Source organism: Coccinella septempunctata, chromosome 1, assembly GCF_907165205.1.
Source record: "Coccinella septempunctata chromosome 1, icCocSept1.1, whole genome shotgun sequence".
In the NCBI taxonomy this organism is placed as follows: Eukaryota; Metazoa; Arthropoda; class Insecta; order Coleoptera; family Coccinellidae; genus Coccinella; species Coccinella septempunctata.
Genome location: NC_058189.1, coordinates 69,746,829 through 69,774,453, shown reverse-complemented (window position 1 = coordinate 69,774,453; position 27,625 = coordinate 69,746,829). Strand labels below are relative to the sequence as shown.

The following is a 27,625-nucleotide window of genomic DNA, read 5'->3' as shown; positions in this document are numbered from 1 at the left end:
ACCCCTACTGTTAGTAAGATTCTCTGCTGGTGTGAAAACCCTGGGGAACAGAACGAACTCAGGGGTGAATGCCGATCCTTTTTTTCCCTAACTTGCCACTTTTTACCTCTACTGTTAGTTCGAATCTGCTGGTGTGAAAACCCGGGGGGGAACACAAAGCACTCATAGGTAAAGCGCCGTGTTTTTGTGCCGTCTTGCTCAGAGTTTTTTATGGCAGTCTCTTGAGAACTGTGAGATTAATACAATCCTGTAGTACTTTCAATAATTTTATTGTGAAATGTGACAATCAAATCAAGGTTGCATCCTGATGGCGCCGTCCAACCTTATAACTTCCCCATTCAACATCGGATTCCTGATGATACTTTCCACCAAATGAGCGTACTCCTTTGGGTCCCCTAATCTGGAAGGAAAAGGAACAGACTTCTCTAAAGAAGCAATTACTTTTTCTGGCAATTCCTCCAACAGTGGTGTCCTAAAAAGCCCTGTTGCAAAATAATTTATGTAGCAAATTCATGAACTGCCAACTTATACCTGTATTTTAATTTGATGGTATTGAAATTAGATTAAATCGAATACAACACAAAAAAATCTTACCAGGAGCTATAGTTACTACCCTTATTCCTTGACTAGCTAAATCTCTAGCTAAGGGTAAAGTCATGCCAACCACACCACCCTTCGAGGCAGAGTAGGCTACTTGACCGATTTGCCCATCAAATGCAGCAACACTTGCAGTATTAACAATAACCCCTCTCTCACCACTCTCATTCGGTTCATTTTGACCTAATAGACCCACAGCCAACCTGATGACATTAAACGTACCCACTGTATTTATCTAAAAACAAATCATTAGTTTATACCCAGTTTCACAAAACTTGATCGGATTATCAACATAGATTTGTTTTTATTCGATAATTCAGTCATGAGTAGTCCAAATACAATTTCACAGGAGAGAAAGATCTGGATATTGAGTGACTGTCAAATCATCGATCAGAAAATATTTCTAGTTGATTCTAATCTCTCACGAGTTGACAAACACATCAAAGTGATATTATCATAGCAAAACACAAACGTCTGTGATTTTTTTACCCACTTGAATGATAAAACTTGACCAAATGAACCTAATCGATGAAATATTTCATTGAACTTACAGTCAATACTTTTGTAAATTCTTCTAAACTATGAGGTTCATTTTTCTTGAAATTGTATGTCCTGACAGCTGCTCCTATTCCAGCACAATTTACTAGATAGTTCAATTTTCCGAATTTATCTTTAACTAGTTTCAGGGCATCATTTACATTTTGTTCAGATGTAACCTAAAAGTTTATGGATAATAATAAAAAATTGAACAGAAATATTATTATGGAAAAAATCTCTCACATTCACGGGAGCAAAAACTGCTTTATTTTCTCCTAAAGCTTTGGACAGTTCATGGCCCTTGGAAGATGGTAAATCGCAAATTACAACTTTACTTCCTTGTTGCACTAACCTTTCGACGGTGGCTTTTCCCAAACCAGAAGCACCGCCTGTAACTAAAGAAACTGCACCCTGGGAATGTTGTATTAGTAACAAATAATTTTCGGACTTTCATTCAATTACCTTAAGCATTATAAAAATGTAACTAAACTACATAGAAAATGGTCTCTTTCAGATTGACGCGAAAGATCTACGATCATTGCATGATAACCACGATTTGGTAATCAAATAAGAAGTTCAAAAGTTCAATGACGCGGTTATTCTGAATAAACCCTTCAAATGTGGGGGTACAAGGTACATCAGATCATCATTTATTAAATTTTTATTGATAGAGTGTAGCGTAGAAAATACATACACTACTCAAAAAAAAAAGGTTGCTGCTAAGGTTACTCTGCGTTCTGCGAAAAATTCTTATGGTGGGTTTATGCAGTCTTCCTAAATACTGAGAAAGGAAGCTGATGGCGATCACATTCGCTTCTAAGCTTTTAGGAATGCTGCATTGCGAACTAATCTAAATTTTCAATTTAATTGGCAGATACTAGAAACTCATTTCCATTTCGCCCATAGTCTATTAGGATGGAATGAAATCATATCAATTTTGAGAAATCATAGCCTACACTAGTAGGTTTGATCACATTCATCTTTAGATGACACTGCTAATCAACAATACCCAAAATTTTCTATTAGATTGGTGGGAAAACGTTTTGTGATGAATATCTGTTTTTTAATAATAATTCAGGAGATTTCAATGTTTTTATTTTAAGAACTAAACTAAAAAAGGATTCCAAGGAAATATATCCATTTCAAATCTGCAATCTTAAAGCACCATCCAATCTTATCGTTTCTCCATTGAGCATTGGATTATCAATAATATTCTCAACTAATTGGGCAAACTCAACAGGATTTCCTAGTCTAGAAGGAAAGGGTACTGATTTTTCTAGGAAAGCTACTACTTTCTCCGGTAATGCAGATAATATGGGTGTTTGGAAAAGACCTAAAATATACAAATAATACTTATTGTGAATCTCTCATTTATAAATACACCAACCAGGAGCTATTGTTACAACTCTGATTCCTTGAGATGCTAGATCTCTAGATAAAGGTAGAGTCATTCCTACAATGGCTCCTTTTGAAGCTGCATATGCTACTTGTCCCATTTGTCCATCAAATGCTGCCGTACTTGCTGTATTTATGATAACTCCCCTTTCTCCATTTTCATTTGGCTTATTTTGACCTATTAGACCTACTGCTAATCTGATAACGTTAAAAGTCCCTATTGTATTAACCTTAAAAGAGCTATTATTATTGCATCGCCCATATACACACATAATGCTAAGCTTACTTCAAGAACTTTCAAAAAATCATCCAAGCTGTGGGACACATTTTTATTGAAATTATAGGTTTTATAGGCTACCCCTATTCCAGCACAATTAACTAGATAATTTAATTTTCCGAACTTCTCCTGTGCAGCCTCAAGTGCATGTTTTACTTCATTCTCAGAGACAATCTAGTTGAAAAATACTCCTGTTATTATTTTGTGTATCAGCGTCGAAACACTTACATTTACTGGTACAAATAAAGATTTGTCTTCACCTAATGATTTCGATAATTCGTTTCCTTTAGACTTTGAAAGATCGCAGATAACAACTTTGGATCCTAGTTGTATAAACCTTTCAACTGTGGCTTTTCCAAGACCAGAAGCACCCCCCGTTACGAGACAAACTGCTCCCTATATTAAGTCATAATCATTAGAAAGAACTAGTACAGAATAATATATCTATATCTGCTTCATTTACCTTCAACATTATCAACTTCTCAGAGAAACTTCTGTGAAAAAACCGCTCCCAATCATATACAAAATCAAGAAAAACTTAAAGTTTTTACAGATCAACAAATTTTTGTCATCACGACACAGCTGATTATTCAATTTCAATGAGAAAATGCGAAGGCTGCAACCCATCATATTTGTAACTCAATCAAAGGTTGCCTAGCGATCTAAATTGATAAATCTAAAATTTAGGATTGCACATTTAGGAAATTTTCATCACAGGACATCAAATAATAGCTTTATTATAAAAAGTCGCTCTGAAGATGTAGTGTTCAATATGTAGATAGCTCCGCGGCCAAGCATGACGAAATAGAAAGAAGAGTTTATAACAGAGTATTTATCTATGGACCAAAAGAGAACTGTCATTTTTGAATCGAAGTTTCATATAAAACAGTTGTGTTATTTTTAAATTTTTGTATCTTTTGATTTTTGTTATCGTCGTATTCAAACTTCATAGAAATGGTTAGATGAAAACACTTTGCTGAAATGGAAGATATAAGTGAAAACATAAGTGTACGCAATTCGGAGACGACAATCGAGTCTGAATCACTACATTCTCTTATGGATGAAATTGTTAAAAGAAAAGATCTTCAAAAATCGAAAGACTTTAATTCTATATCGTCATCTATATCGATGCAATATAAGAGGTTGTTTGAAAACAAAGATACAGGAGAAACAAGTGTGTCTTGTAGCAAATACCTAACTGCTCCTAAAAGAATTAAAAATGAATATGAAACCTATAATTCAGCATCGATGAAATATTACATGGAAGAGATAAAAATGAGAAAAGAGATAAGAGAACTGGAAACAAAATTAAATTCAAGTCTTCTAAGAAATCAGATTATATCTCAAGAAGTATTAAACCTCCAGAAAAAAAGAGCTGCAACCCAAGAAGCTTTACACTTAGCTAAAAAGTATTATTCAAGTGTGTGGGATATGCATATCCATATAGAAGACTCTAAAGAAGACAGATTCACTTGTATAATTAATTTCAAGTTTGATTGTGGAATGTACCCTATTAAGTTCATAATTGATAGATGTAATCAAGAAATAATTGATTGGAATAGTAATTCTTTACTTACTACTGATGAAGAGCGTGAAATGAAGGAAAGATATTCTGGTACAGATTATTATTTTCCAAAAGTCCTGTCTGAACTAAGATTGCTTGCCTTGAATAAAATCAAAATGTCATGATATAATTTGATTAAGACATGAATGTGAAATTGAAAATCTGTAATTGATATTATTGTACATAAAGAAAATGTAAAAAAATAATTAGTGTATCAGCAATTCAATATAACGTGACTAGATGTGGTGGAATAAGTTTTATATAATTTTATTAACCGTTTTCAATATACCTTCAGTTTCTTATAAAATCTTAATGTAATATTTTTTGAATGTCGAAAGAAAATTCAGATAAGCAATAATTTGAAAACATTTTGTTAAAAAAAGTATAGTTTTCTTTTGAGAGATAAAGGAACAATAATTCAGAAGACTTTTAGATTTATGTATGGCTACATTGAATTCTAAAAGATCGTTCAACATATGATGAATAGAAAGAACATACTGGAATTCGATAATAAACAAATAAACGTTTTTTTTTAAATTGTTTATTATAGCAAAGAAGATTAATCGTTGATTATAGTCTATGTCTATAGTCTATAGTCTATATTATTATTATTATTATTATTATTATGACCAAATCCAAAACACTTCAGTATGAGTCATAGAATTGAAATGAAAAGCGATATTAGTATTCTGTGATATTTATCTTTTCGCATTATTTTTGCAAACAAATTACAAGTAGATTCTATTCGAAATAGAATAAAAATTATGTGACGAAAATCAGCTATATCTTTAATTTCTCAACTCTTTCTAGTCGGGTCATTGTTAGGTTAATTCTAATGCTGATCATGTGAGATGAATATGATTGGTTATAATCTAAATATTCGGTTTTCTTCAAATACTCCCATGTTTATTTGGTGTTATTGAATCAAGGATAAGCAGAAAAATGATACACCAAATGGGGGGTTATTTGAAAGTAACGGTGATAGTTGGCATTATACTTAGAATGATGCTTCGGGTATGGGCCTATTCAGGATTAGTACTTGTGTTTTGCTTTTTGCTTTATTACATGTATGGAGGTATCCTTGCATTCACCTTACTTTTCATGTCAGTTATGGGTAATTTCTCTGTGGAAGTAACATGAAAAATTTACTATAATGATTAATTTTAGGTATATTATATCATGCTCAGGATAATTTTCTGTTTTACCCAGAAGTACCAAGTCATTCCAGAGTTTATATCCCTATTCCCTCAATGTTTGGTTTACCATATGAGAGTCTGTATACCAAAGCATCAGATGGAACTGTAATTCATATGTATTTTATTCATCAGCCTTTAGAGCGAAGAAAAAATTCACCCACTTTCTTATTTTTCCATGGCAATGCAGGGAATATGGGACATCGTTTACAGAATTGTGTGGGATTATATCATAATTTGCATTGTAATATTCTTCTAGTCGAATATAGAGGTTATGGACTTTCTGAGGGTAGTCCAACTGAAGAAGGGCTTTACTTGGATGCTAAAGCAAGCCTCGACTATCTGTTTACAAGAAATGATATAAATAATAATGAAATTATAGTGTTTGGAAGATCTTTGGGTGGAGCAGTAGCTATAGATTTGGCATCATGTGATGAATATTCCATGAAAATTTGGTGCCTTGTAGTGGAGAATACATTTACTAGCATTCCTGATATGGCAAGAGTTATTTTCGGTTGGAAGCTATTCCATTTATTACCATTAGTATGCTACAAAAATAAAGTAAGTTTCTTGCTTCAATGGCCATTCAGTTATTATTTATTTTATTTTATATATACATCATCAAACAAGTACTTGTCTCCAAAATTACAGATAGTTAGGCAGAATAATAATATTTTTGTCCAAGTATCAGCTCGTTTCAAAGCATGTGTAATGAATTGTTATGAAAACTCCACAAGTCGCAATTTTGAAGCATACAATTAATAAGATTGATTGTGAAATACATATTAATTTTCATTGAAATTCAAGAACACTTTTTCTTCCAGTTTCTTTCATTGAACAAGATGAAGTTGCTTCGAGTGCCATCTTTGTTCATATCTGGCCTAGCTGACACTTTGGTACCACCAAGAATGATGACAGATTTGCATGGCACATGTGCTAGTTATGCTAAGCAACTTCTTCAGTTTCCTTCAGGAACTCACAACGAAACATGGACTTTACAAGGCTATTATCATTCTTTGGCCATGTTTCTTCAGAATTGCAGAATTCAAAACCCCAAATCTTATAACAAGGATGTTTTCATGAACTATTCTGAGAAAAAAAAAGATAGGATAGAAATACTTTGAAGATTGTACATAATGTCATTAATTCAATGTAATAAAATATATTTTTTTAATTAATGATAAAAATTGGGACTTTATTTTTATTCTAACTATAATCACTTTTTTATCTTATTGTCTTGCTAATTGAGGCATTGAAAAAAACTTTTGCAGGAAATAATATGCACAATGGGATTAATACTTGTTTATTCAGAAATCTTTATATAAATCAGATAAATTGAAAACATAACAAGAAAATAAAAAATAAAGCATTAAATTAGTATAAGAATACTAGAAATCAAACATATTTAATAACAAAATATTAAGGTATTGTCAGCGGAATGATTGATAGATATCACAATAATAGACAGTATAACTGATGAAGCAGAAGAAGCCAACACTAACACCTCAAAGTAAGATGTACTTAGTGTTACATTAATACCGTGAATTCAATTTCAAATTGAGTCAAAATCTGGATCTTCAGTATTATACTTGAGTTGTATAGCTTTGAAACATTTCTCTGGACCATTGTAGACAGCTTGGACTACCGTATTCATAAGCATATTCTTCTTCCACTCATGTAAAGTTGGAATACAATCCTCAGAAAATGGCAGTTTTTCACCGATTAACATATCCAACACTTTTGCTCGTTCTGCCCAAGGCCATAGCATATAATCCACCATGCCCGGGTTGTCTCCACCAAAAAATTTGGTACCTTTCAATTTGAGCTCTGTTTCAAAAGGTTCCATGGTGGTAAGGAAATCTTTCACCCATTCTTCAGGAGTTTTATCTTTTGCATTCATCATGCATTTGGCGAAAAGACTGGTTACACTGCCAATTTTATCAATCAATTCTTTTTCTTTTTCGGCAGCTTCAGGTTCTGCAGAATACAAAGCAGGTGTAGGATAAGTTTTATCTAAATAATTGCATATATCCAAACTTTCCGTTATTATTTTATCGCCAATATCTAAGGCGGGTACTTTCTCTGAAGTGTTAATTGAGGAGTACCACTCAGGCTTCTTTTTCAAGTTAATATTGACTGCCTGATATTTTAAACCTTTTGCGTGCAAGACAAGTCTCACTCTTTGAGCGAATGGACAATATTCGAAGGAATACAATGTCAATGGTTCTGTTTTAGGTGGTATTGGTGAACCCAATGTTAAATGTTTTGTTTTAGTTTCCATCTTATGAGTTTTTTAATTCTTGTAGCGCCCAACAATTCTTCCACAATGACAGAAATGACAGAATCAAGAGCGAAGACTGTCAAGAGTAAGCACAGATTACAGATTTTTTTTAAACTTGTTCTCAGACAATTTGAAAAATCAATCTCATCAACTATATTTTTTCTTAAGATCTTATGTTTTGTCGCGAAATAAGATTAGTTGTATTGTGATAAATATTTATATTCATTAAATGGTAAAAATATTAATATTCTTATTTTACGTACTTTATGGTACGTAGCTTTTTTCACAGAACATAGAATTTGGTCCACCTCGGTGACTTCGAAGCATTTGCCCTCTCTTTTCATTTGTGCTGGGATAGGGAACCTCAGATATCAACATGGTAAGTATTTTTGAATTTATCTATATTTGTATATATAATCACTGAAAGGTTTCTTTCAAAATGGTATTTGTGTTGAAGAGATGGATTTTCTGAATTTCATTAATTACTTATTTTTCAGGGTATTGATATCAATCACAAATACGACCGCAAGGTTAGGAGAACCGAGCCTAAAAGTCAAGATGTATATTTACGTCTTTTAGTAAAGGTATGTTATTGTATCGAAAAATCTTCTTATTTGTACTTAATTCCCTTATATTTTAGTTGTACAGATATTTGGCTAGACGTACCAACTCCAAATTCAATAAAATAATATTGAAGAGGCTTTTCATGAGCAAGATCCATCGTCCACCAATAAGCATTGCCAGGGTGGTAAGGTTTATGAAAAAACCTGGTCGTGAAAATCTTACAGCCGTCATTGTTGGCAATGTAACAGACGATTCACGTATTTGGGAACTCCCCAAACTCACCGTTTGTGCTTTGAAAGTATCAGACAAGGCTCGTGCCAGAATATTGAAAGCAGGTTAGTAATCAAGAAATTTATATAACTAACTCAGTTGGGAATTAGTTAGCATTTGCTAGGTTTTCATTAGTATTGATTACTTCTTCATGTTATTGTTAGAAGAGTTGCCCTACAAGTATAGTCATAGTCTTGTGCATGTCCAACTGCTGAGCACTATGGGTGCATTTAAGAGCTAACATTCTTGAGAAGTTGTTCATTGAGCTCAAACATCAATTTAAATCAATCCTATTAATTTTCAATATAGCCAGTTTTGATGTTACAAGCTAATTTAGCAATTGAAGAATAAGTAGTAAAGTAATATTTGGTGATGAAAGGGAATCTCCTTGAACAAAATTTTAGTCATTCATATTTTATTACAGGTGGAGAAGTTATCACTTTCGATCAACTTGCTCTGAGGTCACCATTGGGACAAAAGACCGTTCTTATGCAAGGACGTAGGAATGCCAGAGAAGCCGTCAAACATTTCGGTCCAGCCCCAGGTGTACCCCACTCACATACCAAACCTTTCGTTAGATCTAAGGGACCTAAATTCGAACGCGCCAGAGGTCGCAGGAAGAGTTGTGGTTATAAGAAATAAGATAATTCTTGTAATTGACTATCATTTAATTAGTTTGCTTTGAAATATAACACTGTTTTAGAGTAAACTTCTTTTCTGGTAAACTCCAGTTTTAGTTTTGTATCCTCCTCCTCTGCTCTCTATCCTCCATCAAGATGTGATGTTTTGCATAAACCAATAAATAAGACCTACTGGAACATAAGCTTTTAGAGGTGTTGAGAGATATCAGTTGAATTTTAATAGGTCAGAAAATATTGCCTAAACTGGTGGGTTATAATAAACATGTCTTGTTTTCCTCAAAAACAAACTATTTACCAGTTCAAGCCCCACAATTTTTTTTTAATTTTATGTTAATTGTAATGCCAATTAAGCATCTTCAACAAGTTCCTAATGAATGATAATTTTGAATAATGAATATTTGGAAATTACGATTAAAGAATAAATTATCAAATTACCCTACGCGTCTGATATAAGGAACGTTCTAACTTGTGAAAGAGCACTCAAGCTGAATTCGTAATCGCGAAATTTACCATTCCCAATAAACTTGGGATAAAATACTCGAATGAATCAAAAATAAGTATCAGCTTCATCTATAGCCGGCACGAAATTGCCGAACTGATAGTTTGCAATTTGCAAGAAATTTTGCAGACTTCGAATTCCGTGCTAGACTCAGAGATATAGAAGATATATCTCTGGCTAGACTTGAATTCCATTATGAAATATGAATGGTATCAGAGAATGCCTTCTGCTTAGCTTCCGTGCCGGGAATTCATTAAGAATGCAGGTATCGTCTACCTAAGCTCATAATCAAACAAGCCAGAGGTTGTCTCTGAAACAAGCCTAAAGAGTCTCTGCTTAAATAAAAAAAAATTCTGTTTTTCGACTGGCCAGAAACCAGTAAATTTTTTTCTTAAGCCAACAGTGCAAAAATTCTTATGTTTCCCATGTCTATGATCCACATGGCAAATAACATTTAACCACAGACAAAAAAGATAAAATTTCTATGGTTTAACCTTTTTAACCTTAAAATTTTTGTTTTCATTCAACAAAAATCAACCGCTTTCAAGACATGAGGTTATAAGTTATAAATGAAAAATTCATCTCTTTCCTCTAATTTGAATTACATTTAATTGTTGACAATGGCGGCCTATGACTTTGAAATAATTATTGGTACATATGAAGAATTCCTTCTTGGTTATCTCTGCTCTGTAAAGGTATGTTGAAATCTCTCCACTTATCATTTAAGCTAACAGTTTTCATTATTCTAGGATAAAGAAGTCAAGCAAAGTTTTGCCTCACATGATCATTCTAGCAGCATACGGACCATCGATCATTGTGGACAATATGTAGCTTCTGGAGGAGCCGATGATAGAATAATAATTTACGACTTCAATACTCGAAAAGAATGCCATATGTTAGTTCACCATGTAGCAACCGTAAATTGTTTATCATTCACAGATAAACACACACATTTGATAAGTGGGAGTTCAGATGGTGTTTTAGCAATCATCAGAGTTGGCAATTGGCAAATTGAGAAAAAATGGGATAAGGCACATAAAGGTTTAGCAATTTATGATGTGGCTATTCATCCCTCAGGTATATGTTTTGTTATTGGATATACCATTTTGTGACTGCTTCAAAATTTTTTCCCATGATTAAAATTGTTTATTATTTTTCAGGAAAACTGGCATTAACAATTGGTGCAGATTCTACTCTAAGAACATGGAACTTAGTAAAAGGAAGGCAGGCGTATGCTATAAACCTTATGACTAAAAGTAAAGATGCCAAATCATTAGAGAAAATTGTTTGGTCACCTGAAGGAACTTATTTCATCTTATATGGTGGCAAACACACAGAAATTTGGAATATAGAGGAAGGAGGACTATTCAAATCTATTGATTATGACAAGAAAGTCACGTCTTGCATATGGCTAAAGTCTGACAAAATATTAGTTGGACACGAAAACGGGGATCTAACTATTGTGAAATTAGATGACTGCTCTAAAGCTTCTATACAAGGCCACGATTCTAGGATAAAATCACTAGGAAAGTTTGGTAAATGGATTGTTTCGATTTCAAGTAACGGAGAATTCAAAATTTGGAATTCGAAATTAAAAGAAATACTCAAAGAGAACACAGGTTGCAGGCCAACCTGCTTGAGTATTATCCCGACATTGAAAGTAAAAGAAGAGGAGTCATCTGATGAAGAAATTAAGGAGGAACCAGAAATATTCAATGTTAATAAGAGAGCAAAAATAATAATCGAAGAAGATGACGATGTCAAAAACGAAGAAGTGGTACCTAAGAAAAAAAAGAAAAATAGAAAAAAGAGTAAAATTCCTGTTGATTGATTTTGTCTGTTAATTATATTTTTTTGTTATTTGTAACAATTTTGTGAATATAAATGTTTCATCACAAGATGTATTAAAATACTACTTGAACAATATCTGTTTTTCCCCAGAGCACTGTCAAACTCATATTGACCGAACTGGCTTAGGTTCATCGTAACGATTAATATTAAAAGAAAATTCTTTTTTCAATCTCTCCATAATGGAATAATACTACCTCATCATCTACAATTAGATGTCCAATATGCCAATAATGGTAGGTCATGTCTACTTATTCCAAGAGCTTGAAGAAGATTTTGGTCGGGATTTGGCGTCCACCTAAGAGATTTTGCTATATTCAGCCAAGTGAGAATGAGGCTTGTGAAATAGGACTCTAGTACTTCATCTGTTAACTTATCATTTTTCAAGGCTTCTTCAATGAGGGTTTGTAAAGTGGGAAGACGATTTGGCAAATATCCAGTCCATTCAACTTTCCATGTTTCATTCTTTACAAGTTTGGCTGGAGGACCAGTATTAGGTACCTTAAAATAACGATAAACTGATACATGCCGAAACTCTGTAATTTTTTCGTTGCTTTGATTCATCGAAAGATCAATTCACTTCACTTCAAGGTAAATCTACTTAAGATTCCCTGGCAGATCAAAATTAATTCTCACCTTGAAATTAGTGGGGACCAACTGCCTGAAAGCATCCAAAACATTCTGATCCTCAAACTGAAGGCACATACCAGTTAAAACACAATAACAGGTAACTTTAAACACTTCCTCTTTCATATCATTAAGTAGATTCCTCAATATTCTGGGATTATCGCATTTGATTGGAATTTTTGGAACGTCAATAACTTTTTCTATAAATCTTTCACTGTTTAAGATCCAAGTGAACCACATGTGCAGATGTGCAAACACTGCCGGTTCACCTGTTAATTGAGGCAGGGATCTGGATTGGTGTCCTGGAGAGCCTTGGGCCTGCCTCACTGCCCGTTGTGAACACTGAGCTTGTTCGACTCCATTCACTTTAGCCGCCTTCTCCTGAAGTTCTGATGCTATTTGTTTTATTGTAGGAATAACACTTGGCCATAAGTTTAATAGATGAATCTAAGTATAAACGTTCGGTAAAAATGATATAAATTATCTTGAGAAGACTACTAACCTTATCTTTCATAAGCATAAGTATGCTGTATTTTCTATGGAAACCCCTGGCCAACGAGTCTTGCAGACTAAAGCTGTGGCTTATAATATGACCTCTCTCATTATCTCCAAAATATAATGTACCACCTTCTTTGCTGGTTTCCTCCTGAACATTATTCCCCCAATTAATTTCACATTCTCCTTTTGAGATCTATATCCGCTTACCTCACAGCTTAAACTTCTAACTATGGCTTGCTTGAGCAGAAATGCCAAGTCTTGTTGAAGGGGAGTTCGAGTAGATACAAAGCAACCTGATTCGTTTTTAGTTACCAAAGCAAGATCTAAATCTACAGATTGGCATGCTTCACACCAAGGCACTGTAAGGCTGTGAGGAGTTTGTTGGGGTTCCTCCTTTGATTTTTGGGTGCACATAATCACGCAGGGTCCATGGGACTCACAAAAGTGACCTAGTGATATTATGGCATTCATTTTTTCTAGACCACCATGTAACCTGCATGAAATGAAAGTCAGGGGGGTGAAACTCGCTTAGAAACAACGTGAACCGCTAAAATCTGCTGACAAGGCTGCCATCTAGCGAACGTATCGTAAACAGCAGAAATGACGCGCATGCGCGTGAAATGTAATGTCATGTCATAGTGTCAAGACTGAGGAAAAATGTAAACAAACAAACACCATTTCGTCTGTGTTTAAAATGTATATCCTGATACCAAAATTTCACTGCCTTCTACCAAAGTTCCTCTTTGCTTCTACGCCTGTTGTGTACGCTCTGATAGTTTTAATTTTGCCGAGTTATTCTCCGAATTATATTCCCACAATGTCGAGATTTTGTTGTGTTCCCAAATGCATGATGAAGATTTGAGGGTTCTGGCTCCAACAAAGTGTTATGGGAGTGAAAAAGGGAAAGATATTTCGAAAGCAACAGAAAGAACAGTTTCTCAATCTATTTAAGAAGGTATGTAATCTTTCGTAACTATTGTACAAAGTGTAATTGTTGGATTTTTCAGAATGTCAACCTTCAAGACAGGAAGATTCTGAAGAAATACAGTGGAAATATATTCCAGAAGGTATACAGTCTCTATTGGTATTTTTTCAAGTGTAATGTTTGGCATTATTTTTCAGAATCTCAACCTTGCTCAGTTCCGGCAACTCACATATCTAAGAAGAAAGGAGGGCCGATTGAGGAGCAGAAACATAGCTTTGAGGGAGAAAGTAATGATGTTGAAGAAAACCTTGGGTTGCCTCAACAAGGTGAACAGAACAACATTCAATTTTTTTATGTCTCAACAAATGAACCAAAAATAAAAGAAGAGGGGTCGTCGATACTCTCTTGATGACAAAAAAAGGAGATAGGTATTATCCTTTCATGATTCTATTTATCTCCTCATATTTATTTCAAATTTTATATATATTATCAATATTGTATTTATTTATTCTATTGAATTTATAAATCAGCTAAATGAATTGATCTTGTACATACAATTTTCTACGTTTCATAAATTTAGAAATTCCAAACAATCTCAAGTACTGAAGGTAAATTGTTGAATTCCTTCAAATTAATTTCTGAAAAGATTGCTACTCATTTTTTATATTGATTTATAATTTTGTTTTCCCATAGGGAAAACCAAATAGATCCTTTACAGATTGTTATATGTAATTGGAGTCCCATAGAGAAAACAGTATAGAGCCTTTACAATTTTGTTGTGAAACACATGAATTTACCTTAAGTTTGTTATATGTATTCCCCAGTATTACACACATGTATTTCTGAGTATTATTATGCAAAGTTATTGTCATGTTCCAAGTAGAAATGAATATTGTATTGAATAAATTTTTTTTCATAACAGCATCATTATTCATTACTTTTTAACAAAGAGTTCGAGTTTTTCATTAGATTTGGCGACAACAATCAAAGTTGTCGCCAGGTCTAATGAAAAACTCGCTGAAAACAAATATTTAAATTATTACACCAATATTTCTTACCGCCAAAATGAACCGATAGATGGCGCTGTCAGCATTCATTGAATTTTACCGACATTAATTCCGATACGTTCAATAGATGGCGCTTTTACATGAACCAAATTTTGCCCCGGAGTTGCCTATCTATAGTTTGTCTATGATGAAAGTGCTGATAAAAACAAACACAAGCTTTCTGGAGTTGTCAAAATCAGCTGATGGCCTTCACCAAAGATCAAATAAAGAGACGACTGACTTTTATAATTTTTTCTCAATTTTGATTTCTTTCATCTTGATAAAGTAATATCAAAGAGGATCTTTGGTAATATGGACCGAGGACCAAGGATAGAATTAGCAATGGTGATTTTGTCAATGATAATGACTCAGATGTCATATTTTTATCTTGGAGATTCTTGGCATTTCTTTTCATTTCTCAAATATATTTTTGTATATTCCTTGCAGCTAACTTCTTATTGAGTTCACTGGGTCCTCTAGCCTACGATATTGATAGCTTCAGTATCATTCCCCAGATGAATGAATATCTCCAAAGAATTTTTAAATGATTCATTTTCAATTCTAATAATAAATACAAAATGAAAATATATTTACAACTTTATTGAAACACAGTGTAACAGTTATTATATTTCATAGTTATTGAGTGAATATATTAAGCTTAGAAACAATTGGGATTACCCAAAATGGTTGGTTTATGAAGATCAGTAACTTATCCCTAACCCCTAAAATGGTTTTTCACCTATCAAAAAATATAAAAATTTTAGATGTTAAGGCTTGTTACTGCTGGCCCGCAGTTTCAACTCTTATACAAGAGTGTATTTATCGCACTTAAACATCCAAAATCCTGCAAATTTTGAGTTTACTTTTAGAGTTGGGGATTGGAGAATAAGTTACCTGACATCATAAACCAACCAATACTGTGAATTACTTACTACTACATTATACAAAATAAACACCGTTCTCTAGATCTATAAACATAACTTTACAAAATGGAAAAGGTGAAATACAATAAAACAATTTTAGTCTTTAGCATTACCAAGGATAGTTAAGATATAAATGAAGATATTAATAATATCCAAGTATAGATTCATCGCAGCAAATACATACTCTTCGGGAGACACAGAATATTTGTGTTTTCCTCCCAACATGAGTTGGGTGTCATAAATGAGATAAACAGAGAATAAAAGGGCACCAAATGATGCATATACCATTTGCATTGTTTTACCTCGGAAGAATATCGTTACAAAGCCAAAAATCATCAATATTATAAGGGCAACAAAAAGGAATCCCCCAATCATTGTGAAGTCCCATTTGGTTTGAAAAGCAAACAGAGTTAGACCAAGACATACTGCAGCAGTTATTCCAACTGCCATAAAAACAATATCTGTCTTATATCTTGAAGAACAAACTGCTAAGATGAAAGATTCAGCCAGAGTGAATAATCCAAGAAATATGAAATTGTGTGGAGATTTTCTTCTCAAGTCGCCGCAGCAAGACAAAGCTATGATAGTTATGATTATAGTTACAAACGCCAGTATCACAAGCCAAGAATTGTGTTGGACATAAAGAGAAGTCTTTTTATCATATACAAACCATGCAATGAAGGCTAAAGATACGGCCAGTTGACACATCAAAATAGAATATACTTTTTTTATAAAACCCCTTCTAATGGAACTATCACTAAATTCAAAAGCAGCCATCCCTGGCTCCTTATAACCAGCATCTGTTCCTCCGTACATGTCTTGGGCTACGTATGGAGGCTGCTGGGGTGGAACGTTAAAACCTGGTTGACCTGGTGGTGGTCCAGGAGGATAACCCCCAGGATAGCCTTGTTGAGGGTAGGCCGGATACCCTTGTTGTCCTGGATAAGGTTGTTGTTGACTATACGGTCCTTGTGGATAAGCTCCTCCACCGTAACTCATCACAGTTGCTCAGTGAACAATTTTTATTGCAAATTCACCGTTTGTCAAATACCGTCTGGATCAATGGACTAGATTCAAGTAATATGGTGCAATGTATATTCATCAACGCAAAACTTGAGATTTAATGGCGGATGATAGTTGACACTGCACTGACGTGATCAGGGACAGGGACCACTGACACAAGAGATGAAACTTCTGGAAATGCAACGTTGTCACGTGGAAAATAATATCCTAATTAAATCCGCTATTTTTCAATTGCACAAATTAGGAAATTGTATCATGGTTAATTTGTCATCTCCGAATGTTTTTTGAGAATTAGAACTCCATATATATATTATAAGAACCAAACACAGTGTACGCCAAAGTAGCCTGCATACCCTGGAAAGAATGTTCAATCCACTTCTTGGACATGATAAATGAATCCCATTTTTGCTTTTCCAAACGGGCTTTTTAAAGAATAAATGAGGAAATCACTGATGATATCTAGACAGAAGATATTGCGTGCTTCATCACCAGAGCGGTCAACCATCCAGGCACTGAACTCACCCAAGGTTGTTTGATTTCCGAAAAAGAAACATGGTTATTCTCCTTAACAAAGCTTCTCTATAATATCTGTTCGGATCGACTTAGATTTATAGCCCACCTCAAAATTTGATGATTATTTTTTATAGATAGAATTTTTCATGAGGAATTGGGTGGTGTTAATCTCAATCTAAGAAAACTTACAGTTCAGTAGCTACGATTTTTTGAAATTTTCGTATAATCCACAAAATGTTGTTCTGAACAGAACTCAACAAATTGGGGTTTGAGTTAATTTATTGGGAGAAATGTATTTATTGATCAATTTTTGTTGAAATAAAACTAAATTCTTTTGAGGTCAGGTTAGGTTGTGAGGATAGGTGAGGATAGTGAAAAAACCATTTCATACATGAAAATATCATTTTAACCGATTGATTTATGGGTATATTCCCATGAAATGTTATATTTTACTTTTCGGTCCTTTAACACTCCAGTACTCGCGCGGGGTACTACAATACCCCAGGCTCCACGTATTGCTTATGTATCTATCGGACGCGCGAGTACTGGAGTGTTAAACCTAAACCAATCGGTTAAAATGATATTTTCATGTATGAAATAGTTAGCGATATTTCTACAGCACAGCCCTCTTAACACACCTTTGTGTTTAGGAGATGTGTGCCTACAGCCTGCGTATTTTGATAAAATTTTCGAAAAATCGTTTCTCTCAAATTTCAAATTTGCAGTAATTCATGGTTGTACGAATAGATTTTGTACCTCTACCTTCCATAACTGCATCCCAGAAAAAATCGGCAAAAAAACTAACTTTGCCACCACTTTGCTGGGTTAGTTCACTGAAGTGAAATGAATAAGTTATTCTGTGGTTATAAGTAAGACCCAAATACCAAATTCTATGACCAAATTTGTTTTTTCATTCTCACAAGAGCTATTGTTTGTTTGTGCCTGTATTTTAAACTTTCATTTATTTTAATTTATTTCTCGTCTCAGAATGGACTACTTGACTATTTTATAATTGAGGAAATCGGAGTTATTATAAGTTTTAGTTTGTTCCGTTGCTTATCTAAAATTTCACGAAAATGACTACTGCCCTTTATAAATATATTCTGAAGAAAAATTGTTATGTTGATGAAATAAGAGATTTAATAGTTTATGACGACTTGGTTAATCATCTCATTTCCAAAGGTGTGATAGATGAAAAAGATTATATGAATATTTGGAAGAGCAAAGGTAATAAGATTGATGCAGTATTTAAAGCTTTAAAGGAAAAAAGTGTGAATGACCTAAAGGAATGCTTTGATATTCTTAAGTTTCTGTATGGAAGTATGTTCGAAGATAAATTGAAGAAATTCAAACAAGACTTGATTGATAGTATTCACCAAAAAGGAGGATTTCCTAAAATTAACACTTATATCCCCAGAACTGAACAAGAGAAAAAGATCAAGGATAAGCTGGCCAATGTGAGATGGTACAATAGTTTGGTTGTTTTCGGAAGGGTTGGAGAAGGTAAATCATATCTTGTGTGTGAATGTCTAAAAGATATAGATCTAATTAAAGATGAGTTCAATAATCGACTTTACTGGATCAATGTTGGTGAATGTGAAAATGGCAGTAATATATTACAACCTTTAACACGATTATTACGAATGATTGCTCCCAAAAAGAGAAAATTGTATGATTTAGATGAGCTGATCGAAGAGCTCGCTGAAATATTTGCTTCTGAAAAGCACCAGAACTCTCTAGTCATCCTTGACAATGCAAGATCTTTAAAAGTCATAGAAATATTTCAAAAGATAAGATGTAAGTTAATCATTATTACGCATTTTAAAAATGTGAAAAATGCTGAATTTGTTGAAGTCGACTTGGGTTTCACTATCAATGAAACCATAAGTTTATTTGCTAAGTATTTAAATACTTCAACTGAATCTCTGAACAATTTACACTTTGATGATGTAAAAGATTTGCATGAGTTATGTAAAGGACATCCAACAACCCTATCACTTTTGGCAGTTTTTCTCAGCTGCAAAAGAGATCATGCCCTGGCATCCAAGTACTTATGGAACCACATCAAAGAAAAAATCAATAACGGAGAAATAGAAGATCTTGGTAATGATGTTGATATTATTCACACTAATTTTTATAAGGCCTTAAGGATGTGTATTGATACTATTGATACAGAAGAAATGAAACAGTTCTATTATCAATTAGCCATTTTTCCAAAGGATGCTAACATTTATACGGATGTACTTGAGGTATTTTGGAACAAGAAACCAGAAGAAGTTTGGAATATTATGTTGCACTTTGAGAATAGATCTCTCATCAATTCCATTTACAATACCAATAAAAAGGTTTATATTTATGCTATTCACGATTTATTTTTATATTATCTAAAGAATGAGACAAAGGCTCATAGAAAAGAATTTCATAAGAAACTGATAGAATCGTATGAAAGCAGATATGAATATTATAATTTACCTGATGATAACTATATATTATTGTTTCTGGGATACCATTTAAAACAGGCTGAAATGTTTGATAGGTTTCAAAAGTTCCTTGATCTCAAATTTATTGAACATAAGATTAGGATAGTAGGTGTTAATAATATGGAACAAGATCTCAGAACGTATAAAGAAGAGATTATTGGTGGAAATGCTGATCTCAAGATGAAATGGGAGAATTGCATGAAGTTTTTCAGGGATAATAAGAATGAACTCCGACAAATGGAAAAGACGGATATTATTCAGCTAGCTCTCCCTACTTTGATAGATGATGCACACACTCTGATGGATAGGAACAAAGCCAATTCAATCAATAAGCTGTATTTTACAATGAAGTTATCGGCTGGTCGACTGAAGAGTTCATATGAATTCATTATGAAGGAAGTAGTTACTGCAATGGCTTATTGTTTTGATAGTAATGTGCCTAAACTATTGATAGGCCTTGAAAATGGAGATATTATGCTCTACTGTCCACAGACCAGCAAAGAGTTTGAAAGGTTCCAGAGCCACAAAAAAATGGTCTTCAACTTGAAAGTTTCTAGTGATAACTCGTGCTTCCTTTCAGTTTCCGAAGATCGAACTGTGAAGTTATGGCAGTTTTTCAGTCAACGCTTGAGTTTGGATGGTCTCAAAGACGTTGTTACCTCCCCCAAGTGCATTCAGAATGAATATTTCGATGCTTTCAGTCCAGGAAAAAAGCATAATTTCAAAGAATTTGTTTATAACGAGGATGGGGCGTACTTGATATCTGCAAATTTCTCCAACAAGTATAGTGAAACTAAATTAATTTGCACCGGTGCTAATAATGGAAAAGTGATTATTTGGCATGCATCTACAAGAGAAAAGCTGTGTGTCACCACCGAAACAGGGTTTCCAGCCAATAATGTTTATTTCTCCAATGATGATTCGAAGATATACTTCACAAAACAAGAAAAGATTCAGATTTATCAACTTGATAACAGGGAATTGAAGTTAAGCTATTTGGATTCTATCACTAATAAGGAGGACATTGATAAATTATATGTCACTGATGAGAACACCCTGATTGCTATTGGACAAAGGTAAGGATCACTTATTTGTCGATTTGCTTTTTCGGTAGATTCATGAAATTTTATATGAATAAGGGTTAGGAATATGCTTTTACTCTAGAATTATATTATTTCTGAAATTATTTAAGGTAATTTGGTTGAACCAACAGTAAGTTTCTTAAAGCTTTTGTAAATTATTTATGTGCGAATATTTGTAGGTTAGCTTGTTCAGATGAGTTTATATCCAGCTTTAGTTGAATTTCTAGTACTTATTGTAAAACCTTTCAAATAAATCTTCGTTTCAGATATGTTATGATGTATAAATTCCCTTATGAGGATGATTCCAATGCTATCATTTTACATGAAAGTGAGGACAATATTGTATGTTCTTCCATGGCTAATGACGAATATTTGGCTATTGGCATTAAGGAAAACGTATTTTTGTTCAGTATTATTAATAGAAATTTGGTTGATACACTAAAACACAAAAAAGTGGTGACATCCATGGCTATGGATATCCTGAAGGATGACGACGACATTACTAGCATGATATTCATGAAATTCGATAACAACCACATACAGCAGTGTAACATTATGATGCCATATTATGAACAACCGAGAAATGAACAAAACTTATTAACAACTTATTGGAAAAACCATGTACCTCTCTTAGCACAGGTGTTGAACGATAATGTCCTGAAAATTCAACATGAATTCACTACCATAAATCAAATTGAGAAACCACATCGAATAACTTTCATCACATTCTCCCTGTGTGGAAACAACATAATTTATGCATTGGAAAATGGAGTTATAATCGAATACCCATACAAAATAAGAGATTGCTACAAAACTTTGGCAACATTGGAAAAAACCGTCAATTATCTCCAGTGCATCAAGTTAGAGTCATTAACAGATCATCCTGAAATTTCCTACAATTCTTCAGAATCGCACAACGGAGCCATAGTGGTTGTTACAGATGGGGACACAAAAGTGCACATCCTTTTAGAAGGTGGTTGTATCAAGGGTTTCTCGTGGGAATTCGACATTTTCCAAGTGTTCCCCATGGGCTCCAATCGACTCTTGTGTATCGATGTATCAGGAGGTGTTTTCATAATTTTCATCGAAAAGAAATCCGGAGATATCAAACTGGTGAATTACGCTACTTGGGACAGAAAAGTGTGCTCTTCAGCTTTTTGCCTCAAGAGAAATTTGGTGGCTGTGATGTTTACGGAAAAGGTGCACAAAACGAACTATTTAGAAATCAGAAGTATAACGACCGGAGAAACTATGCTCACCAAGCTTCTCTCGGGATTCACCCCAACCTGCTGCGCTTTCTCGTTCTCCGGAGAACTGCTGGTGGTAGGAAGCAACGATGGGAGGATCATGGTCGTCAATCTGCAGAACAACAACGAGTGCAAGATTTTGAACGCGTCCAATTTCCCGATACAGTTCGTGCAGTTTTCGAAAAGTGTCCTACCGATTTTAGTGGTCATCGGAAGGGAAGTGTCATGGTGGAATTTAGAGAGTTTCGGAAATGCTTATACCAATGAAAACGATTCTCTAAGTAACACTCAGTTCGATTTTGACTTTTGGAAAAATAAGACTGTTCATCATGAAGTATCCAACTTACTTCAAACTGTAAGTTTGTACAGCAACGCCATCCATTTCTCAGTATCTGAGAACTTTGAAACATTTCTCGTTGTAGACGATGAGAGTAGAATTTATGTGATAAAGTGCATCAAATGAGGGCAACGACTATTAGATAGTGAACAAATGTTTTCCGATTTCTGAAATTCATGATGAATGATCTCAAAATTTGTTTTCACCTTTATTTATTTTAAATTGATCAAGTTTTTAACATAACGATTTTCTTTTCTGGACATTTTTGTTGTTTACCCCATTTTTTCAATGTTTAAGTTGTGCCAAATTAAATGTATTTAGATTTTTTATTAATTTAGAGAAATATATGAAGATAGTAATGATTTCAGGAATTATTGCTCAAAAGTAATTATACTGCCATTAATCATGATCAATTATATGTGTAATTTATTTATATTTGTTCAGAAAATTCATTCTGATATCGCAATGAACAAATGTTTGATATTATTTTATCTTAGCTTAAGTGTTTCTTGATTTGCAATCCTTGTTGATGTTGACTGTTTGATACGGAATTTCCTTTTAAAATCTCATTTTTCTAATCTACTTATTTATTTAATTTACTAAAATATTACGAAAACTCGCATGAAACTAATGAAATAGATTCTGGTTCATTTAAAATTTGAATTTTTCAGAGCTTTATGAAAGACCGCAGTTATCTGATTTTGTTCAATTCAGACTTAAATTATTGTGATGACTTATTTTTTATATATATATTATGTGAAGACTGTTGTCCCAAATTTTAAATTATTTTGAAAATCCCCATTGTGTATTTTAAAACGATATATGAAATTCAACAGATATATTTTTGAATATTTAATTGTTTAAGATGATTTTTTATTGTAATTTTATATGCCATAAATTTTTATAAGATACTTATGAGTTATTTATTATATTTTTGAATATTTTCGGTTCTTTTGGTCTTTTCCCTGAAATTTAGAATTTGAGTAATTTCAAGTTCCTTCTGGTTGGAAATTTTATGCTACACATCCATGGAAAAAGTTTTTGCTACCAAATTGATTCAATTATTATTTCTTCACTTACAATAGATAGGAAAAGTAAACATTTTCAGAAAGATTATAGTGTTTATATCAACAGAATAAAAATTAATAACAATAAAAAATCCAACTTGAAGAACTTTCCCAATTCATTATAATACAGTTTCACAGTAGAATATTCCTATATTGGAATTTCTTCTCCTCAAAGTTCACACTCATTTAGGTACTTCACTCAAAATACACCTGCATAAAGTTCATACTCTTGTTCTACCAGCATCACCAGCTAACTTATCTAATATCTGAAATTTCAAGACTCAAGATATGTCTGATCCAGGTTAATGTTTAACTTCTTTACCATACTTAATCCAGGTAAATTTAAAAGTGTTCCTAGTACAGGTACTCTTCTCAGGAAGTTTATGGCCACTGGGAAGAAACCACTGAAAATTGTTCAGTTAAAAACTCAACAGAACTATAAAAAGGGTAATAAATACCTGAATAAAAGGAAAAACCCATAAATTTCTAAAATCATGCCAATAAAAGCCCACCTCATCAAAATGAGAGTTACTCCAGCAAAAAATGATAATGCTCCTTTTATTTTATGTCGTTGAAAGAAGAATCTCAGGGTTCTTTGAGGACCAATAACACATGTTAATCCAGCAATAAATAAGAACTACGAATAGAATAAATATTATCAATTGGAAATGTTTTAAATGGGTAACCTTACGTTTCCTAAGGCCAAAAGACTTCTATCAAAAAATAGAAGAATTCCAACAAAAATAAAGGAAATCCCAAATCCAGCCAAACCAACTCCAAACTCTGAAAGAAGCTAAATGAAGACCAGGATAATGTAATTGGAGTAAACTTACTCTGGGCATCCGATACTTCAAACATTTTTGAATAATTTGAAGAAGCGAACCCTATATGTATAGAATGAACCACGTCATACAAAATACAAATAGTTCATGGGGATCAGCTGTTGAAACGATCTTAAATGTGCTTTCCGAAATAAATTAATCAAGTATAATCTGTTAGAATACTCAGCTTTCGTATTGAATAAATTACAATCAAATTAAGCCTGGATCATCTTCCCTCCATTCTTGTTTATTATTTCAATTCATTGAAAATGAAAACACATTTCCATCTCGAACACAGACAAGTCATAGACTATCTGTCTACGAGTATGAGACTTTTTTGATATATCTCTATGATTGAAGATTGAATCATCATTTGTTTGAAAAAGAAGTTTATGTAGAGTGTTCTGTGCAGAGTTTTCTGTGGTATCTGCTCCTGTGATCTGTATCGAAGAGGTTATACGTCTTTATGGTGATGCAAGTAATTTGAAAAATCGAAAAATGGATTACGTTCAAATGTCGGATCCTTCCAAGTGCCAAATGGGGTCTCACAAAATTGCGTGTTGTGACTGTGGTGTGGCAATAGACCCAAATCCTGCGAACATGTGTGTTTCTTGCCTGCGGACACGTGTTGACATAACAGAAGGTATTCCCAAACAAGTAGTGATTTTCTTCTGTAGAGGATGTGAAAGATTTTTACAAACAAACACTGCTTGGATACACGCAGCTCCAGAATCCAAGGAACTCCTCTCTTTATGTCTGAATAAGCTCAGGGGTTTGGATAAAGTCAAACTGGTAGATTCCTCATTTGTGTGGACCGAAGCACATTCAAGACGAATAAAATTGAAATTGACCGTAGAAGGATCCCTAGATGCAGGATTTGTTCTGCAACAAGTTTTCATTGTAGAATACACCGTGAATCATAAAATGTGCGATGACTGTCACAGAGTAGAAGCTAAGAATTTTTGGAAAGCTCTTGTTCAAGTTAGGCAAAGGGCGGAGAATAAAAAAACAATTTATTACTTGGAACAGTTGATGTTGAAACATAGAGCTCATGTCAAAACTACTGGAATGAAATCAGAAAATGATGGGTTCGATTTTTTCTTTTCAACAGAAGCTCACGCAAGGAAGTTTCTCGATTTTGTCAAAACTGTGCTACCTGTCAGATATTCACATTCCAAAAAATTGATTTCTCATGATATTCACAGCAATTTATATAATTATAAATTCACTTATTTCATTGAAATTGTACCTGTCTCGGGAAACAGTATCGTTTGTTTGTCAAATGCAATGAAGAGTCATTTAGGATATATGGCTCCTATATGCTTGGTTTACAAAGTATCCAATTCAATTCACTTAATTGACCCAAGTTCATGCCGAAAAGCCAAGGTAACTGGTACAGATTATTGGAGAAATCCTTTTGAGAGTATATGTTCTCCAAAACAATTCATAAAATATTATGTCTTGAATATTGAGCCAGTGATGGATAAGGATCGTACATTTCTTCCCAATCGAAATGCATTTTCGAAGAAACATATATTAGCAGATTGCTGGGTTGTTAAAGAGAGTGAACTGGGTATGACTGACAACTCCATACATGTAAAAACACATTTAGGCCATGTCCTTAAGGTTGGTGACACCGTTCTTGGTTATGACCTTGCTAACAGTAATATCAACAATCCCATTTTCGATAAAATTGATAGCAGCAAAGTTCCTGACGTAATACTTGTCAAGAAATTCTACGATCATAGTGAGAGAAGGAAGAAGAGGGTTTGGAAGCTTCGACATATGGCTGATCCAGGTCAAGGCCATCTTGATGGAGACGATTACTACGAATTCCTTGACGATTTAGAAGAGGATCCTGCACTCAGACAGAACGTTAATATTTTCAAAGATAATTCAAAGGCAGTTATTCCTGTTGATTCAAATGATATGGACGATGAAACTGAGCCGTACATTACCTTAGAGGAAATGTTAGATGAAATGGCAATTGATGATGTTGAAATGGAAGATAGTGAACTGTGAAACTATACTTCCTCATAATAGTTATAACAAAGGAATATAATACTTGAAAATTATTATAAAATACAGAACTCCAAGGAAAATATCTAGTTTATTTTACTCATCATGTATTTTATTGAATATTGGTTCTATTGTGGTGTATTAAGGATGATAAATATTTTGCATACCATCAATTTTGAAACTTTTTTCCTCTCCATACACATAAATGGACTTTTCATTTTTCTTATCAAATCCTTGATAAATCTTCCCCCTCGGTCTGCAAATATTCAAGGATATCCAATATTATTTTCATGATTCCTCCAACTATAATATTATGAAGCTATCAATTCTCTTCTTCAGAAGATTCACTCTCTGACGGTGGAAAATCTGGCATTCCTACAAAGTAAAAAAAATTACTATACATTCCAACCAAGTTCAACAGAATACTTACCCGCCCGGAGTTGTTGACTTTTCTGGACTTGATCTAAATATTCATTCTGTGCTGCTACCACATCCAGACTATTGGAACAATTGGAATATTTCTCCAAAAGTTCTTCATTCAATTCTAAAAATGAATGGCCCCAAGAAAATTTATTAAGGTAATATTTAGCATTACTTTTGAACCCAACAATATACATTGTTGCTGCTATAGCTTCTACACAGCTCAGCTGACATGGCTTCCCATAGTTAATGGGATTCGCAGCAACCAAGAATGGTAATAAGCGACCACAGCTAGTTTTTAGACTTGCTATCGGTGTTTCATCGAGTTTAGCCCAGGAGCAATCTACTACAGCAATGCCTTTGTTGATCACTATTTCCTTATCTGCTGGCGAGACACATTTAGTTCCCAATGGTGTCAAAACTACACCATGAAATTTGTTTTTTATTTTCAATGATTTGACTAATTTCATGCGTTCCAATTTACGACCTGAACACTTCTTTGGATCACACTGATTGAAATCCCACATTGCTACGGGAAATTTCGCCAATTCTAAGGATAAAAATAATTAATGGGAATATTAGTAAACGAAAAATTTATTTGAAATAGTACCTTCCTCCTCTGAAGATTCATCGTCGGATGATTCGCTCAAGTCTAAATTCTCCACCTCTCTTGAAAGCTCTTCCATTATGAACTCTAGGAATTAAACTAACACCCCGAAGAAAAATTTTTGTTGCAATCTTGGTCGAACAGGTTAATCTTTGTTTTGGTATTTTTTTTAGGTTATCTATGGGTTAGGTCAGAGAAAAGAGAAAAAAATTACCATCGAATAGTAATAGTTTCGTTTTTTTTCCGAAATTTCCGATTATGGCTCATCCGGTTTGAAATAGAAAAAGTAAGAGACTCTGGAAAAAGTTGTTAACACATTCCATC

The 27,625-nt window shown here is 33.7% G+C and overlaps 13 protein-coding genes across 13 annotated transcripts; 6 read left to right on the top strand and 7 right to left on the bottom strand.

The window, feature by feature from the left end:
- Positions 1 to 253: 253 nt before the first annotated feature.
- On the bottom strand, positions 254 to 1,804 carry LOC123312088 (3-hydroxyacyl-CoA dehydrogenase type-2-like). The gene is made up of 5 exons (XM_044896318.1): positions 1,597 to 1,804; positions 1,378 to 1,545; positions 1,149 to 1,313; positions 595 to 832; positions 254 to 482 (listed from the first exon to the last, which is right to left on the bottom strand). The coding sequence occupies exons 1-5, from the start codon at positions 1,603 to 1,605 to the stop codon at positions 292 to 294; spliced, it is 771 nt and encodes a 256-aa protein (XP_044752253.1). The 5' UTR covers positions 1,606 to 1,804; the 3' UTR covers positions 254 to 291.
- A 403-nt stretch (positions 1,805 to 2,207) lies between these two features.
- On the bottom strand, positions 2,208 to 3,429 carry LOC123321083 (3-hydroxyacyl-CoA dehydrogenase type-2-like). Its single transcript, XM_044908587.1, has 5 exons — positions 3,270 to 3,429; positions 3,035 to 3,202; positions 2,816 to 2,980; positions 2,522 to 2,759; positions 2,208 to 2,467 (listed from the first exon to the last, which is right to left on the bottom strand). The coding sequence occupies exons 1-5, from the start codon at positions 3,276 to 3,278 to the stop codon at positions 2,277 to 2,279; spliced, it is 771 nt and encodes a 256-aa protein (XP_044764522.1). The 5' UTR covers positions 3,279 to 3,429; the 3' UTR covers positions 2,208 to 2,276.
- A 1,590-nt stretch (positions 3,430 to 5,019) lies between these two features.
- On the top strand, positions 5,020 to 6,750 carry LOC123311458 (protein ABHD13). The gene is made up of 3 exons (XM_044895456.1): positions 5,020 to 5,484; positions 5,538 to 6,124; positions 6,388 to 6,750. Exons 1-3 carry the CDS (start codon positions 5,313 to 5,315, stop codon positions 6,685 to 6,687), a joined length of 1,059 nt encoding a protein of 352 aa, XP_044751391.1. The 5' UTR covers positions 5,020 to 5,312; the 3' UTR covers positions 6,688 to 6,750.
- A 100-nt stretch (positions 6,751 to 6,850) lies between these two features.
- On the bottom strand, positions 6,851 to 7,922 carry LOC123311461 (pyrimidodiazepine synthase-like). The gene has a single exon (XM_044895470.1). It carries the CDS (start codon positions 7,842 to 7,844, stop codon positions 7,116 to 7,118), a length of 729 nt encoding a protein of 242 aa, XP_044751405.1. The 5' UTR covers positions 7,845 to 7,922; the 3' UTR covers positions 6,851 to 7,115.
- Positions 7,923 to 8,128: 206 nt separating this feature from the next.
- On the top strand, positions 8,129 to 9,403 carry LOC123311453 (60S ribosomal protein L18). Its single transcript, XM_044895443.1, has 4 exons — positions 8,129 to 8,223; positions 8,342 to 8,428; positions 8,485 to 8,743; positions 9,103 to 9,403. The coding sequence occupies exons 1-4, from the start codon at positions 8,221 to 8,223 to the stop codon at positions 9,318 to 9,320; spliced, it is 567 nt and encodes a 188-aa protein (XP_044751378.1). The 5' UTR covers positions 8,129 to 8,220; the 3' UTR covers positions 9,321 to 9,403.
- A 904-nt stretch (positions 9,404 to 10,307) lies between these two features.
- On the top strand, positions 10,308 to 11,739 carry LOC123309927 (p21-activated protein kinase-interacting protein 1-like). The gene is made up of 3 exons (XM_044893240.1): positions 10,308 to 10,513; positions 10,568 to 10,895; positions 10,979 to 11,739. The coding sequence occupies exons 1-3, from the start codon at positions 10,439 to 10,441 to the stop codon at positions 11,647 to 11,649; spliced, it is 1,074 nt and encodes a 357-aa protein (XP_044749175.1). The 5' UTR covers positions 10,308 to 10,438; the 3' UTR covers positions 11,650 to 11,739.
- On the bottom strand, positions 11,642 to 15,096 carry LOC123309917 (folliculin). Its single transcript, XM_044893229.1, has 5 exons — positions 14,917 to 15,096; positions 12,999 to 13,299; positions 12,796 to 12,939; positions 12,303 to 12,740; positions 11,642 to 12,167 (listed from the first exon to the last, which is right to left on the bottom strand). The coding sequence occupies exons 2-5, from the start codon at positions 13,260 to 13,262 to the stop codon at positions 11,868 to 11,870; spliced, it is 1,146 nt and encodes a 381-aa protein (XP_044749164.1). The 5' UTR covers positions 13,263 to 13,299; positions 14,917 to 15,096; the 3' UTR covers positions 11,642 to 11,867.
- LOC123309946 lies at positions 13,342 to 14,637 on the top strand. Its single transcript, XM_044893261.1, has 4 exons — positions 13,342 to 13,746; positions 13,799 to 13,858; positions 13,914 to 14,324; positions 14,410 to 14,637. The coding sequence occupies exons 1-3, from the start codon at positions 13,678 to 13,680 to the stop codon at positions 14,094 to 14,096; spliced, it is 312 nt and encodes a 103-aa protein (XP_044749196.1). The 5' UTR covers positions 13,342 to 13,677; the 3' UTR covers positions 14,097 to 14,324; positions 14,410 to 14,637.
- A 245-nt stretch (positions 15,097 to 15,341) lies between the features above and the next one.
- Positions 15,342 to 16,863, bottom strand: LOC123309938 (protein lifeguard 1-like). The gene has a single exon (XM_044893251.1). The coding sequence runs from the start codon at positions 16,682 to 16,684 to the stop codon at positions 15,782 to 15,784; it is 903 nt and encodes a 300-aa protein (XP_044749186.1). The 5' UTR covers positions 16,685 to 16,863; the 3' UTR covers positions 15,342 to 15,781.
- A 1,256-nt stretch (positions 16,864 to 18,119) lies between these two features.
- Positions 18,120 to 23,313, top strand: LOC123321310. The gene is made up of 2 exons (XM_044908777.1): positions 18,120 to 20,777; positions 21,050 to 23,313. Exons 1-2 carry the CDS (start codon positions 18,298 to 18,300, stop codon positions 22,491 to 22,493), a joined length of 3,924 nt encoding a protein of 1,307 aa, XP_044764712.1. The 5' UTR covers positions 18,120 to 18,297; the 3' UTR covers positions 22,494 to 23,313.
- Positions 23,314 to 23,474: 161 nt separating this feature from the next.
- LOC123321336 (vesicle transport protein GOT1B) lies at positions 23,475 to 24,532 on the bottom strand. Its single transcript, XM_044908830.1, has 5 exons — positions 24,268 to 24,532; positions 24,126 to 24,217; positions 23,893 to 24,071; positions 23,757 to 23,838; positions 23,475 to 23,700 (listed from the first exon to the last, which is right to left on the bottom strand). Exons 1-5 carry the CDS (start codon positions 24,290 to 24,292, stop codon positions 23,656 to 23,658), a joined length of 423 nt encoding a protein of 140 aa, XP_044764765.1. The 5' UTR covers positions 24,293 to 24,532; the 3' UTR covers positions 23,475 to 23,655.
- A 130-nt stretch (positions 24,533 to 24,662) lies between these two features.
- LOC123321320 (60S ribosomal export protein NMD3) lies at positions 24,663 to 26,447 on the top strand. The gene has a single exon (XM_044908789.1). The coding sequence runs from the start codon at positions 24,754 to 24,756 to the stop codon at positions 26,275 to 26,277; it is 1,524 nt and encodes a 507-aa protein (XP_044764724.1). The 5' UTR covers positions 24,663 to 24,753; the 3' UTR covers positions 26,278 to 26,447.
- Positions 26,347 to 27,465, bottom strand: LOC123321331 (18S rRNA aminocarboxypropyltransferase). Its single transcript, XM_044908817.1, has 3 exons — positions 27,305 to 27,465; positions 26,705 to 27,244; positions 26,347 to 26,649 (listed from the first exon to the last, which is right to left on the bottom strand). Exons 1-3 carry the CDS (start codon positions 27,378 to 27,380, stop codon positions 26,597 to 26,599), a joined length of 669 nt encoding a protein of 222 aa, XP_044764752.1. The 5' UTR covers positions 27,381 to 27,465; the 3' UTR covers positions 26,347 to 26,596.
- Positions 27,466 to 27,625: the final 160 nt, after the last annotated feature.

Excerpts from the sequence above, each read along its gene's own strand:
- LOC123309927 (XM_044893240.1), top strand. The coding sequence starts at position 10,439 with ATGGCGGCCTATGACTTTGAAATAATTATTGGTACATATGAAGAATTC. Across the intron at positions 10,514-10,567 it reads GTTATCTCTGCTCTGTAAAG|GATAAAGAAGTCAAGCAAAG; the intron begins GTATGTTGAAAT and ends TCATTATTCTAG. Across the intron at positions 10,896-10,978 it reads TGTGGCTATTCATCCCTCAG|GAAAACTGGCATTAACAATT; the intron begins GTATATGTTTTG and ends ATTATTTTTCAG.
- LOC123309938 (XM_044893251.1), bottom strand. The coding sequence starts at position 16,684 with ATGAGTTACGGTGGAGGAGCTTATCCACAAGGACCGTATAGTCAACAA.
- LOC123312088 (XM_044896318.1), bottom strand. Across the intron at positions 1,314-1,377 it reads CAGTTTTTGCTCCCGTGAAT|GTTACATCTGAACAAAATGT; the intron begins GTGAGAGATTTT and ends ATAAACTTTTAG. Across the intron at positions 483-594 it reads GGTAGTAACTATAGCTCCTG|GGCTTTTTAGGACACCACTG; the intron begins GTAAGATTTTTT and ends ATTTTGCAACAG.
- LOC123311461 (XM_044895470.1), bottom strand. The coding sequence starts at position 7,844 with ATGGAAACTAAAACAAAACATTTAACATTGGGTTCACCAATACCACCT.
- LOC123309946 (XM_044893261.1), top strand. The coding sequence starts at position 13,678 with ATGGGAGTGAAAAAGGGAAAGATATTTCGAAAGCAACAGAAAGAACAG. Across the intron at positions 13,747-13,798 it reads TTCTCAATCTATTTAAGAAG|AATGTCAACCTTCAAGACAG; the intron begins GTATGTAATCTT and ends TGGATTTTTCAG. Across the intron at positions 13,859-13,913 it reads GTGGAAATATATTCCAGAAG|AATCTCAACCTTGCTCAGTT; the intron begins GTATACAGTCTC and ends ATTATTTTTCAG.
- LOC123321083 (XM_044908587.1), bottom strand. Across the intron at positions 2,981-3,034 it reads CTTTATTTGTACCAGTAAAT|ATTGTCTCTGAGAATGAAGT; the intron begins GTAAGTGTTTCG and ends TTTTTCAACTAG. Across the intron at positions 2,468-2,521 it reads AGTTGTAACAATAGCTCCTG|GTCTTTTCCAAACACCCATA; the intron begins GTTGGTGTATTT and ends TGTATATTTTAG.
- LOC123311453 (XM_044895443.1), top strand. Across the intron at positions 8,429-8,484 it reads ATTTACGTCTTTTAGTAAAG|TTGTACAGATATTTGGCTAG; the intron begins GTATGTTATTGT and ends CTTATATTTTAG. Across the intron at positions 8,744-9,102 it reads TGCCAGAATATTGAAAGCAG|GTGGAGAAGTTATCACTTTC; the intron begins GTTAGTAATCAA and ends ATTTTATTACAG.
- LOC123321336 (XM_044908830.1), bottom strand. The coding sequence starts at position 24,292 with ATGTTTGAAGTATCGGATGCCCAGA. Across the intron at positions 24,218-24,267 it reads TGAAGTATCGGATGCCCAGA|AGTTTGGAGTTGGTTTGGCT; the intron begins GTAAGTTTACTC and ends AGCTTCTTTCAG. Across the intron at positions 23,701-23,756 it reads ATTTACCTGGATTAAGTATG|ATATTAGATAAGTTAGCTGG; the intron begins GTAAAGAAGTTA and ends TTGAAATTTCAG.
- LOC123321320 (XM_044908789.1), top strand. The coding sequence starts at position 24,754 with ATGGATTACGTTCAAATGTCGGATCCTTCCAAGTGCCAAATGGGGTCT.
- LOC123321331 (XM_044908817.1), bottom strand. The coding sequence starts at position 27,380 with ATGGAAGAGCTTTCAAGAGAGGTGGAGAATTTAGACTTGAGCGAATCA. Across the intron at positions 27,245-27,304 it reads TGAATCTTCAGAGGAGGAAG|AATTGGCGAAATTTCCCGTA; the intron begins GTACTATTTCAA and ends TTTTATCCTTAG. Across the intron at positions 26,650-26,704 it reads AAGTCAACAACTCCGGGCGG|GAATGCCAGATTTTCCACCG; the intron begins GTAAGTATTCTG and ends TTTACTTTGTAG.
- LOC123309917 (XM_044893229.1), bottom strand. The coding sequence starts at position 13,262 with ATGAATGCCATAATATCACTAGGTCACTTTTGTGAGTCCCATGGACCC. Across the intron at positions 12,741-12,795 it reads TTATGCTTATGAAAGATAAG|ATTCATCTATTAAACTTATG; the intron begins GTTAGTAGTCTT and ends GTTTATACTTAG. Across the intron at positions 12,168-12,302 it reads TGGTCCCCACTAATTTCAAG|GTACCTAATACTGGTCCTCC; the intron begins GTGAGAATTAAT and ends CGTTATTTTAAG.
- LOC123321310 (XM_044908777.1), top strand. The coding sequence starts at position 18,298 with ATGACTACTGCCCTTTATAAATATATTCTGAAGAAAAATTGTTATGTT. Across the intron at positions 20,778-21,049 it reads CTGATTGCTATTGGACAAAG|ATATGTTATGATGTATAAAT; the intron begins GTAAGGATCACT and ends TCTTCGTTTCAG.
- LOC123311458 (XM_044895456.1), top strand. The coding sequence starts at position 5,313 with ATGATACACCAAATGGGGGGTTATTTGAAAGTAACGGTGATAGTTGGC. Across the intron at positions 5,485-5,537 it reads ACTTTTCATGTCAGTTATGG|GTATATTATATCATGCTCAG; the intron begins GTAATTTCTCTG and ends GATTAATTTTAG. Across the intron at positions 6,125-6,387 it reads TAGTATGCTACAAAAATAAA|TTTCTTTCATTGAACAAGAT; the intron begins GTAAGTTTCTTG and ends TTTTTCTTCCAG.